The sequence below is a fragment of the Temnothorax nylanderi genome, unplaced genomic scaffold, assembly GCF_030848795.1.
Source record: "Temnothorax nylanderi isolate EJ_2023f unplaced genomic scaffold, tnyl_v1.0 TNYL_tig0012_pilon, whole genome shotgun sequence".
In the NCBI taxonomy this organism is placed as follows: Eukaryota; Metazoa; Arthropoda; class Insecta; order Hymenoptera; family Formicidae; genus Temnothorax; species Temnothorax nylanderi.
In genome coordinates, this window is record NW_027249074.1 from 1,759,548 (window position 1) to 1,773,230 (window position 13,683).

Consider the following 13,683-nt stretch of genomic DNA (forward strand, 5'->3'; position numbering starts at 1 on the left):
TTGAAGGCTTATTACAGCGATTATCAATTAATTATAATAAACACTGACACTTGAATTATTAATTTCTTAGAAAAAATAAACTTTTATTTAAAACACCTGAATTTACAAATATCCAGTAAATAAATTTAAAACATCTTTTTTGTCACGGAGGAATGCTACCATCAAATTACCACTTTATGTTTTTCTCGTCATAATAATTAGCATGACAGTGCATAATTTGAATGAGTAGCTGGATAGCAAAAGCGGTAACACTGTTGCCATGGCGACTGAACCGTCGGCTCGGATCCGCCGCTTCTTGCGATAAATTTCTCCCCGCGGGTATAAACGCGAGCATGTAGCTCGCACGGAGATATGAATTTTTCCACCACGGGTCACATATAGTTCGCAGGTAATTAATTAGTGAATACCGTCGCGCACTATTCTCCTACGTACCGCTCGCGCATTCGTCTTTCTCTCTTTCGGTCTTCGCTCTCTTCCCTCGTCTCTCTTGCTCTTATACTGTGTCTCTTGTGTTCTACAAAGCGGAAACTCGCCTCTCGGTAACTCATTAATTTGATGCTTTGCAAAGAAAAAGAGAGATAGATATAGAGAGAAAGAGAGAGAGAGAGAGAGATAGAGAAAGATCCGTTTCAACACTCGTGCGTTTCTAGGTGAAATTTTGTGATATGAAATTTCTCTCGATGTCGGCGAAGGATTCTTTCCTCGAGATAGTGACGGACAAATTGTATATGTTAGCCTTCCGTTAAAGATAAAGAAATCTGGGAAATATCTTTTATCACGTTTCTAACTGGAAATTATAAGCACATCAGGACGAGTCTAACGTTGTTAGATTAACAATATATATAAATTTAGTTTAATATTTAATTTTTACTGCAATTTTTAGTTTTGCATTATAATTCGCATAAAAATATTGAAAATAAATAGCGCGAGGATTTACTGGCAGTTTTCTGTATAGATATCATGGTTTTATTTATTATTACAGTTAAAAATTACAATTAAATATTGTTAATAATAATACTATTTAAGAGCGATATTGTTCTTGCGGAAAGAAAATGTCGGAAGAACCGCAAATGTTTCCCTTATCAATGAACGTTCTCTGCAAACTTTCACAACGATGTCAGTTTAATTACATTTACATATAAATTACCTTATTGTAGTAGTCTTAGGAGAAAAGCATCTTTAGATGATAATAAACCATCCCTATTTACGTGACTTTAGCGTTACTTTCTCGTTATAAAGACTGCGACCGAAAAAGCCATTAAATGCGTATTATTTATAAAACTTGCTTTTTTTGACTTTAGACAGGCAATATACATTCCGATTAATTTTCATTAATTTTATTTTTCTTGAGCTTTAAAAAAATTTACGTTTTGGTTCTCGATAAATATGTTTAATTCCTAAAACTGCGTGTAAACGAGAGGAAAGAGAAGTTGGTTAAGTCTGTACAAATGCCGACATTTTTGCTTTGCGTGTTTTACCGTGCATATTTCCTCCGTGCGAAATTTGCAGTTTGGAAATGCAATTTGCCAAGTAATTTGCTTATTTTATTTACCTTCTTAACTGGGTCTTAGCGCAAGTGAGCGTTCCAGTTAAAAGAAACGTGAGAAACGTAATATAAATGCCCGCGGGATATGTAATCTTCTTAGATTAGCCGTCAAGAATCACGTTAAGTTCACGAGGTAAATTAAACTCGATTTCTTTACCGTGCGACATGAAAACTTGGCGCGCCTTGTAAGGCGCTACGATTTTGCATGCAGATATGAGAACTCTTCTTTTCAGTTACATATATATTCTCCTTGGTTCTTTCTTCCTTATCTGTGGAGTATATGTCACAGGTTTTTTTTCATTTCAAATACACAAAGGGCAAATAAGTGCACATAAAGCTACAATTCGCAGCGGTTATGCGAATATATAATTATTATAGGCTCTTAGATATAATTATTTAGGCTCTTTCCTTTACTTTTACATTTCTTTCTCATTATTATCATAGTTAGCGAAAGAAAAGAAGATATAGATTTGTGGGATTACTGTATAATGTACGAATTCGCTCTTACATTTTATATGCTCTTTCTATGTGCTCGCTACGCCGCTGCTTATGAAATGAAGTAGGAGTATAATGCACGTCGTACATTCTGGTTGCCGTCTTCCACCTTAATACAATAATTCTGACTTCCATTCGATGCGTTCCCGGACCGACGTCGTAAATAGACCCGCCAATTGTCTGGTGCGACTGCCGCCGCAATCTTGGTTGGAATTCGATTCGAACATCCATTCGGCATTCCCCGACGCGATAGAATTATGTTCCGTGTTCGTCGAACATCGTTGTCGCGCGTACAATTTCTGCACCTGCCGCTAACTTAGCCTCAATCATAACGCCCGGAAATTTCTTTCCATCGCGACTCATCTCATTTCTACATTATTCTCTATCATTTGCCTCTCCAATTTCTCGGTCAATTTATGTGAACGTCGTTCGTTTTTGACTTTTTACGCGTTGGATTTTCCACTGTTTTCTGATTTTATTTCATGAAGAAATACATTAAAAAATTACTTAATTCATGCTTTTTAGCGCCTGTTTATCGTAATCGTAAAAAGGTATAATGATGAAGAGAATTTTTTAAATTATAAGAAATTGATAAATTTGCACGATGCTACACAAAGTAAAGATGAGGAAGATAGAAAGGGATAATTTACATAATAATTTACTTATTCCAGAATATACAGACGCTAAGTCCTACTTTAATTTACTTAAATAATTGGCAAACCTGTCACGAATAAGCAATCCACCCCTAAAGCAAACAACCATCCAAATAATATTCATGAGTGACTATCCTACGCCGAATTAACCCGAATAAGTAAATATTGACCGTCGTCGAGAAACTGCCACTACTCTCCTCCACCGTGGCAGTAGTGGAAACAACCGGCTGAACCGGCGCTAGTCAGAGTCATCAAGCGCTCGAGCTTGCGTTTCTTTCGGGGAGGAATCAATTTTCAATTCACTTGCAACATTATTCGACGTGATTCGACGTGAAATTCAACGACGTCTGCAGCGAATCGTCGACGTACGGTGTGCTTACTCGGCCGTGACTTTCGAGGTATCCGACGGAATCCCTTTAAGCAAGAAACGGCACGGCCGATGGAAGCTCGCGGATAGTCGATACAGGGCGATCATCCGTCTTCCGGGATTGCCTGGAACGAGTGCATTGTGAAATTCTCCTCCCGATCATCCTCCACCTCTCCTCGCCGCAGCATCAGCGGCAGCGACGTGCTCCTTTGTCACCAATACTCTTCCCCGGCATCGCTCCTTCCGCTCGTTCTACCCCGTCGTTCTCTTTTGTTCCGCGCTCGCAGATTCTTCCATATCGCGACGGGTTCGCGCGCGAGCGCGCGGAAGGAAATTAAATCGACGTTGATGGTGTTTGCTATTTCGCGGCATTGTGAGCGAGCACCACGTTCGTAAATACGGCTCAGAACGGGAGCTCTTCCCAGGCTTTTGAGCGCGTCGTATAATTGTATGCGTCTCCGTGGCGATTACAATATTTCGCGCTTTGTATAGTAAAATAATAAACTAGTCCTTTTTAATTTTTACACTAAATAGGATATTTTTCGTAACATTGACGAACTTACGGACTGTTAATTAATTTAGTGGTAAAATTTTTTCGTGGCAAATAAATTCAGTAGGACATTTAAGTATCTGTTTATAATTGATCGTTTTGATTTCCAGAAACCTACAAACCTTTTGAAACTACTGAATATATATTTACACGTATCGGATTTATTTGTGGGCATAGAATATAAACCTTTTGAAACTACTGAATATATATTTACACGCATCGGATTTATTTGTGGGCATAGAATCCGCAGGCTGTGCGTGTCGAGCTGTGACTGCATAAAGCGCGAATACAAGGGACTCCACCCTTTCGGCGCGCACAGCGCGATCGATCGTTCGTTCGGCTTTCGAGCGAGTTTTTCCCGCGATCGAAGGGCTGTCGAGAGCTATTGGAAATTTGCTCGTGAGCCAAATCGATTCTCGATTTTCTGCTCGAATATCGGCCGGTGTGTGGCGCAGTATTCGGTGCCTGCGCATTGCGATTTAATGCGCAGACTGGAGGCATATACGGGAGCCATCGTAGAGCCGCCGCCATTTGCGGCTGTGTAATCGGATATTATATTCGTCGATCGGATTGATATCTCTGTCCCATTATGCCGCGGCATGAATCCCATTTGGAAGAATAATGACGGAACATGGTGATATTTGAATAGAGGTACAATGGTAGCGATAGGTCGACTACACTGCTACGAGAGGTTTGGTCAGCAAACGGCGAGTGGTACAGTGGCAGGGATACAGCGAGACAGAGAAAAAGGATTGAAATAAGCGCGCGGCATTCTCTTATATAGTATTATATATAGTTATTTCGAGCGATTCGAAACCGGTGGATACGAAGAACCGTGCGACGATACTGCGTGCAAAAATGTCCAGGTCCGGTTGAAGTCGTTACGTCGAGATCAACAAAGTCCGCTTTGTAACTGAACCAGTCATATCCGATGTAGATAAGCCGCAGGCAGATCATAACGTTACAAAGCTGTTCTCTTTCGCGAAAAATTTATTTTTTCGTCTCAGTAAATGATAGCGATACAAGCTCGCCGACGTAGTTTAGATATTGTATTGGTTATCAAAATAGATCGGTAGTAAATGAGTTTGAACCGGAAACTGGAATTTTAAAACGCATAATGCATAATCGCTAATTATAGGAATAATATAATTTTAATGGTTAAAGTTTTACTTATAAAAGTTAGGAGAGCACGTAAAATAAAATAAAGCTTTACGTTTTCTATGGACCATAGCTGAAAGTAGATGCTTTATATACAGATATCTTTTTTTTTTTTACACACGATCCCGTAATTGATTGCGTTCTCGTTATTTAGATTTTCACGGCAACGATTTTTAACAGCGCGTCTCCAGGTAACGATAAAGTGCAACCGCGTTATCAAGCGACTTAAATAGTTCCGCGATCCCTCCGAGACCGCTTGGTACATATTTTATCGTGGATTTATCGAGGGATTTATTTAATGCTTCATCCCGCGATGTAATCTGCATAAGAGAAGCCTGCGGCGGTGGCAGTGCTCGTCTCCGGCTCGCACATCCGCTGCAATTAAAAATCATTTTATCATCGTCGTCCGGGAGGGCTTCCGCGGCTAATGCGAAGCGTAACGAGGTTGTCCCCGGGAAAATCACATTTCTTCCGAATGAAAACATGCACGAGCACGGATTTCATGAACAACGACGGAAATCAACGAGACGATCGCATTTTATTCTAAATCGCTCGATATGCCATATATTGATTTCGCCAATATATTGATTCTCTATGTTTTTATTTATCTGCCGAAAAATAAAATAGCGGATAAAATTGACGAATTATTATATGGCAAAGCGGATAGAATAATGGCACGTACCTAAAAATAATAAGATTTATGTAAAGACTAAAGAATTTCGACAAGACAATTAATTTAAAAGATTCATGTAAAGTTTAGCAAAAATTTTGATAATTTCTACACAATATTTCCATTTAAGATAAATCCGGTAGGAACTTGCGTCGTCCAGGTACGCATACTCCCACATTAAATATATTTTTATCATCGTCAACGCCGTGACAGCGCGCGACGAAGAGATAGCGGGGGAAAATTGTATTCCCTTATCGGCAAAGGGGGAACAAGATCGGTATCGAGACTCACTCGAAAAGCTGAGGAAGATGGCTGCGAGGAATGGGTCAGCAAAGGAAGGTAACGGAAGGAAGAATCTAGGGAAAAAGGGAGGGGAACGTGCTGTCGCAATGGCGACGCCGTCTGCAATTACAATGCCTTAATTTTATGCGCGAAGTTAAGCTCCTTTTAAGAGTCCTGAGAGTGGTTAAGTTCCCCTTACGACTCACCCTCCTCTGCGCAACATTCGTTTTGCCAACGCCGCCCGTATTCATGGGAGACCTTCTTTTAGACCGGTGGTGCCGGCGTAACTTCCGGCCAGGACCCAGCGATTATTTTAATTTGTTTAGGAGCCATCTGCCACTTCCATTCCATTTTCTATCTGTCTTTTTATTCTGTCTCAATTCTTTCCACTCTGTACTAAGTGTCGATCCCTCTTACCACTCGCCCTCACTTGCGGATTAAAGTTTCTCTATCTAATTTTATCGAATAATAGCGAAAACTAGTTGCATCAATGGTGTTCACGTAAAAGATGATAAAATAAAGATTGATATAAAGATATATTAAATAATGATGTTATTTTATAAAATACAAAATTCAAATAGTTGTTTTGATCAGGATCAGAGTGCATATGCTAAAATTATACAAATATTTCTTAAATTTAAAAAAATTTTAGCAGTTTTTGATAGTTCATTTATCATTATTCAATAAATTCACATTTTTCTTTTAATAAACTAATTATAAGCCTTGATATGTAGAGAAAATTGATTAAAACTATGATTATTTTAAATATTAAAAATATAGGTACCTATTATCTCAAAATTAAAATAAAAATTTTAAAAATGTTTATTATATTATATCTACATTGTAACTCAAATATATCTGTGTATGAAAACATTCGTGATATATGTCTGGCAAGTGATATTTTTATATATTAATTTTTAGAAATAATTAATCTCGCGACACAATAAAAACGCATAATTATACGGAGAAATGTTCCATTAAAGCGCTATAAACATTCTTGCACTTGAACAGAATTAATAATACAATCTGAACGTAGAATATGTCACGAAAAAATTCTCCATCAAAGTGCATGACGGAATTTACGCGATTGCGAGGTGCTTTATTGCTCGCAGTTGCTGTTTCCGACGGCACTAATGAATCGTTGACAGCATTAATTAAAATTTCACCGAATGATAATAATTTGAAAAATATCTGTGACATATTCTGAAATGCGTCAACATTCCGAGAATTACAATCATAATTATTTACATATTAATTTTCGTTAATCAGCAAAATTTTCGCGACATATTAATTTACACATATGTATTATTCGCTTAAAAAGTACATTCTCCGCTTTACAATAATGTACGATTTATAACTGTACATTTACGCGCACATTTTACACATATAATAATTTGCGCAGATTATAATGTTTTTTTTAACTCTTTTTATTTCACGTGATGACAAATTTGTTCACGAAATGAATTTCGTTTTTATAGAATGTCATGTTACACATTGCTTCTGTGATTTTATGTCTTATCTAAATGTATAGTTTATAATTTATCTCTGCGTTTACGTATTGGTGTATAAACGTACGTTTATATACGTTTTATGAGTTGGAAAAAAACTTTAATGGAATAAAACGTACAAATGGATTTATTATTATCCGGTAAAATGTGAGTTTGGTGTTTCGTATTTGTGGAATTATGAAGTGATATCCAATAAAACAAAATTTCATTAATATAAATAGTTAAAATCAAATTCGTTTAATCATAGGAAATAAAATTGTTAATTATTAACTTTTAAATAATATATATGTGAAATACATCTGTATATGGCTCTCATTTGTAAATTCGTAATATTTATTTCTGTATAGAGTAATTCTCTCATTGTCAGATCTGAACGATTCGTAATTTTTTAAAATTGAACATATATAAATACAGATATAGTAATTGTTAAAAATACAAATTCTCTGCGAAAGTATTATTATATATATAAAAAATAACGCGCGTTCTAATCAGAGCGAAATGATTCGATACAGCAGTACGCAGTGCCATGCTTTTCAACGTCGTTCCGCTAGCAGTATTCGCCTTCACGCTTAATTATCCGCGCGACACAACGTAGGCGACTTTCGTAAATAAAATTTCCCGCGAGGGATTTACTCGCTTAGCCCCCGGAGAGTAGCCGTCCATTGCAATTAGACTTTTTTACCGTCGACGTGTGCTCGCGGACCCTTTAAATTTCACGTAGACCGCGTAAATCACGGAGGCAAGCTCGACAGGCGGGTTAACGCCGGGAGTCGCGCCGTGTCGCGCCAGTAAATTTGCGGGCTGAGCCTGCTCGACGAGTCATCGTGCTCATTAAAAACCGATCCAATTTGTCTTGGCAACCGCAAGGATCCCGGTGAGAGCAACGCGCCGAAACTTCGGCGTCGTTCTCGACGCTCCGGGCGCGATCGAGCCTGGGTCTTATTGTGCCAACTTCGCCAACGTCGCTCGATTAGACTTACGAACTTACGTTCGATTATAATTGAAGGCACATACAAGAAGCAGGACGCACCTGCGTCACGAGTTGTTCTACGAATAATGGAAACAGACAACATTTCTCGGTCTTGGTGACGAAGGGAAGATATTTCGTATGCGTAATAAGCGGAAGTGAGCATCTTTAGAAATACAATTTAACATCCCTACGTTTGAAAGTGCTGCGAGAGTCGGTATTCTCTACGTATCTAAAGCGTCCTAGAATTTATATACTCTTCTACAACAAAGAAATAGAGCACAGCGGATTTTATGGGGTAAATAAATTGGAGAAGGAGAGATAAATCAGATTATATACCATCGTCCGTATTCGCGGATTACCCGTTAAGTCATAACGAACAATATAGCGCGGGTGGCCGTCCCTTCTTTCAACGAGACCTAATACCGTCTCCGGAAAGCTCTGACCTGGGAACTAAGGGGTTATCTGACTCTCTCGGTCGAGTGCACTTCTCCCGGTCTGTATTGGATCTTCGTGAGCCTGGGCGACTACGAGGGGGATAGGCGAAGAGTTTCACCTCTCGCGGGATTCTCGACTATGACGAATTGCGAAAGTTCGGTGAAAAATTGGCCGAAGCCAGATAAGAGCGGCCAGGGGTGTATTGTGCGTCGTACTTTGGTCGTCGGCCATTCGTTCCTCCCGCTTTACTTTCATCCTGCTGGCCGACTTAACCCGCATTATTTAGCCCGTCCCCAACCCTCTCTCCGCTCGTGTCCTGTTCGTCCCTCTTTTTTTCCGGACCGCGCAAGGAAAGATTTTAAAATAACTCTGTGTCCCGGGGGGAAAGTTTCTGTCGAGCTGACAAATGCGAGTATCGTGCGGCGGACGGCCGCGGGCGGCGTCGCCGTCGCCGTCGCCGTCGCGAGAGCTACGCGACTTGGCGCCACGATTGGCGACACGCGAAACCGGCGAAACTGCGGTATTTAACTCCGCAGGCGGACATATTTCGCGACGGTAATCCCGTGATTTGTATGCACGGCCCGAGGATACTCCGCGAAGCTCGGCGAGCCCGGGCATAGACGAGGTATATCAGTCGCAAACAGACTTCTCACCGTAAATGCAACGTGCAATGCACTCACGATAAGAACTCACTTTGGAATCTTTTGCGTTATATTAAATCAGTGACATAAATCCCTTCTTTTTCATTCCTATTTGATGTCTCGGTTCTTCTATAGTTCCACAAACCGCTTCTGATTTAAAACTTACTCTTATCACAACTTTGAGATCTAACAACTCATAAGATAATATTTCGCAATTAATATCTCGCTACCCCGCCCCCCCCCCCCGAATAATAGATTGAACGAGAATCGGATATTGCCTATTTGATTATTTTACTTGAGATATTCCTGTGATTGATGTTACAGTTACGACGCAAGAAGTCGGCAGTTCGGAAAGGCAAAACTGTGGAGCGCCACGCATTTTTGGGGCCACCGGGCGTCTTTTCGTGCGAGCCCACCGGCGCAGCTGACACTTCAGGACCTTCGACAAAGTGACGAAGGTGTCTACAGATGCAGGGTCGACTTCCGAAACTCGCCGACGAAAAACTTGAAAGTTAATCTCACCGTTATCGGTAAGTACATCGATCAGGATCTCCTCAGACTTCCCGAGTCAAAAATATAGACCCTCCGTAACGCCTGACACTCTCCTTGAACGGAGTGAACGGAGGGTCACCTTCGCTACAATTCGCAAATACCCTCCCTAGACTCTCAGCATGTTTTTGCTAGACCCTCGATAGAGCCTGCGTACACTCTATTCCCGTAAGCCACCGTGTACCCTCTGTAGAACCTAAGACCCTCGAATAAATAAATCATCTTTAAATAAATTTCCAATTAAATAAATTCGCTAAACATGGCAGCATTTCGTAAATCGTAAATATAATGTTTTATCTTTATAATTCTCTTGTATTTATAATTCACTTGTCGAGAACAGATAAAAATATCACGTAAATCTAGAATGACACGAGATTAGTTGGTCACGATATGTGATCGTTGAACGGATTACTCTCGACTGTAATTATCAACGACTTTGCAAATAATCCCGGAGCTCTGTTACCAAAGGAGATTCAACTCGACGATTTGACGATAGCGTCAACGACAGAGCGAATTTAAACTAGAGATGGCCAATTGACGGTACTCTCAGCGCGATCGTTTACAAAGGATCGCTTTCAATGGTCCGCTGATTGTACGAGTGGTTCTTCGATCCTGGATTAACGACCGATTCTTGGGACCGGCTTGCCCAATCGTAAGCGACGATCGCCGCCGAGTATCGGCGGTCAGTTCCGCCGAGAGTTTCTCCCGTCAAGTACAATTTTGTGGAAAGTTTAACGAGCCTCGAACTAGTTCCACGCGAAAAGAAGACCAAGTTTTCGCTCTTGAGGAGCGAAGACGTTCAGATCTCAAGATTTTATTAGGGAGGAGTGTCTATTCGTAACTCTCGTCCGTCCGATAGTTACGATACTATCGCGATTGACTGCTCCCATTGCAAACAATTGTAAACTGCTGATCGACACACACATACGTATAGCGTGTCTTTTTGTACCTTTAGATACTGATAATTAAATTTTCGTCATGTGAATCAATTTGGGAAGTGTATTTGAAAAATGATTGATACAGAAAATGGAGGTTTTATTCCTTTTTCAGCAAACCGGGAACTAGTAGTTCTCTAAAGAAAAGACCAAGTTATGTCACGAAAAAACTACCCGGTCGATATCTTGCGGTTTATATCGCTACGAGGAAGTTGCCTGTCCATAACTTTCATCCATCGAATAGTCGTGATATTATCGTGACTGATCGTTCCACAAATTGCTAACTGCAACTGTCATGTTGTCCTATTCCGGATATCGACAATTGAAATAACGGATATCGTCAGTATCATAATTTTCCATGAATTTTTATTTTATGTTCGTATTGTGTTCAATAACATTTATCTAATATCGTAATTTTTTAGAACGTTTTAATAATTAACTAAATAAATAATTAATTGATTAAATAATGTAGTAAATAATTATTAAACCAGAATTAATAAAATTTCTCAATAAGCAAATACTACAATACTATCTCATGAGGCTAATAGGAAATGCGTGCAAGAAATAATCATAAAAATAATTTCTCGAGTTTAACAAAAGTTTAACTTTGTTTCAGATTAATCCCAAAGCCTTTTCGTGTCAAATGGATTTTTCGAGATACAGGTCGCTGTGAGAAAATTGCTATGCGTGCTTTTTGTTTGCACAAACATTCATAATAGCAATTATAAACGAGTTATTTCAGAATTTTAAATTGCGAATTATTCGATATCTTGAATAATATTGGGGAAGGGGGGGTTAAGAGATGTCCAACTATTACTCCAAGTAGAATAGATAAAACGATTCTCGAATCTAATGGCAAATGCGAAAATTAATAGCAACTAGTATGAAAAGTTAAGCACGTACGTCAATATCATAATCGATTATTTCGCTATGTTATTCTAACGAAGCCTTGTCACGTCAATTAAAGACAAGGCCGTCAATTGGCCGTCTCTAGTTTAGATTCGCTCTTTCGTTGACGCTATCGTCAAATCGTCGAGTCGAATCTCCCTTGGTAACAGAGCTCCGGGATTATTTGCAAAGTCGTTGATATAATTATAGTCGAGAGTAATCCGTTCAACGATCACATATCGTGATCAACTAGTCTCGTGTCGTTATAGATTTACGTGCCATTTTTATCTGTCGACAAGTGAATTATAAATACAAGAGAATTATAAAGATAAAACACTATATTTACGATTTACGAAATGCTGCCATGTTTAGCGAATTCATTTAATTGGAAATTTATTTGAAGATGATTTATTTATTCGAGGAAATAAAGGATACTTTTTATTAATCAGTAAATCAATCAATTCTTTGTATAATCGGTATCTCTCATTTTCGAATACATTTTAATTTAAATAATGACCCAATATCAAATTTACGAATAAATTTCCATTCGATATAAAATATTATCTCACTAACTCTCTTTTTACGCGTGGATAAAGCTTTTTCTTTTATTTCTTCTATTTTCTGCGCGAATAACGTTTTTATTTAAATAATGGTGAATCGTATGTTGCATAATGTATCGGATTTGTTACCAAATGGAAATATAGGCCAAATCTGCTATTGATAATACTGAAATATTTATATTTTAATATTATAACGTACAAACAGAGAGGCCAATATAATTTAAAACATTTTTTTAATAATATTAATCTAGACAATTCTTTTATATAGTATTTCTGTTTGTATGCTGGTGAAGCGTACATTATAACTATTTTATATTGGTTGTTTTTAACAAAACGATGTAGATTTCAAATTACAATGAGCTCTCAGATACAGTTGAAATAACAGCGTGTTGTAATATTATTTTATCTCGTGTAAAATAATCACCATCGCGTTTATAATGCAATCAACTTGACGGCGCGGAATGGATATCACAATGCGGTAATTAATACTCGATGCCAAATGGATGCGAGATACGCGTCAACCCGCACAGAAAGTTCAATTTCCACTTTATAGAAAGTTATGTAACAGCGTTTCGCGTTTCCATAATGACGAATAACATTATCCGGTGTACAGGCGAAATCAAATGTAATTACCGTACATGCGCTCGTACATAATCGCTGGAAGTATTGAAAATGTTTAAATAGAAGCTCGGGAATAAATGGAATATTAATGTTCAAATAGTCGAGTAGGGATTAATATATACGTTGAACCGAATAACAATATATTCGTCCTCTCTGTTCTTGACACGAAATATCTAACTTTAGTAAACGAACCAACAAACATTTTGAACAAAACTATTTTAATTACTAATTAAAACGAGTCTCTTTGATAAAACTGTGATTCTAGTTATAAAGTTCATGTATAAGCGCACCTTTTGATCCGCCAAGCTTCTTATCTACCATAATGACAATACATTTTGTTCCTCGAAGCCCGTGCTCGCTATATCCCTAATAAGTGATTTACAGCTTCGTCCCAGTTTCATAATACCTCCGATCGTTGGTGGTGCGTATTTGCCATGCTGGTTTTGCCGTGCGGCCAAAGTGGAAGTTCGAGAGGCGGCTTCTGGAAAGCGCCGAAAGTCCAAGACGGGCTTGTCGCTCTTGTCTCTTAATAGAATCGGAGCAATATCTCGGTTCCCAAGGAGAAGGTCTCCATGGTGCACCGTAGCGAGAAGCTTTCACGAAGCACCTAACCCAATTTGAACATCGATCGGCCGTTAAGTTGATTTAAAACGCAGGTTGCCGATTTCGTATCCTGTTCAGACGAGAACCGACAAGATCAATGTATTCTAAAGGGGCAGACTTTTAAATATTCAACACTTTCTTTATCTATAAAGTTAGACAACGTTACTTCTCGAAACTTTTCCACTATTATTTAAAACAATTTTTTTTATAACTCCGATGATAAGTATGTATTTGCGTAGTTTATTAGAGTGA

The 13,683-nt window shown here is 38.7% G+C and overlaps 1 protein-coding gene and 1 long non-coding RNA gene across 3 annotated transcripts in view; one reads left to right on the forward strand and one right to left on the reverse strand.

Moving 5' to 3' along the window:
- The window catches only part of LOC139767830 (nephrin), a 192,874-nt gene that overhangs the window by 46,184 nt on the left and 133,007 nt on the right, over positions 1-13,683 (forward strand). For both annotated transcript variants that reach the window (XM_071697488.1, XM_071697489.1), the window contains one exon: positions 9,600-9,805. In XM_071697488.1, coding sequence (XP_071553589.1) covers positions 9,600-9,805 — 206 coding nt within the window. The remainder of the gene's footprint in view (positions 1-9,599; positions 9,806-13,683) is intronic.
- LOC139767832 (uncharacterized) overlaps positions 1-13,683 on the reverse strand; it is a 172,503-nt gene that overhangs the window by 16,954 nt on the left and 141,866 nt on the right. The window lies entirely within an intron of this gene.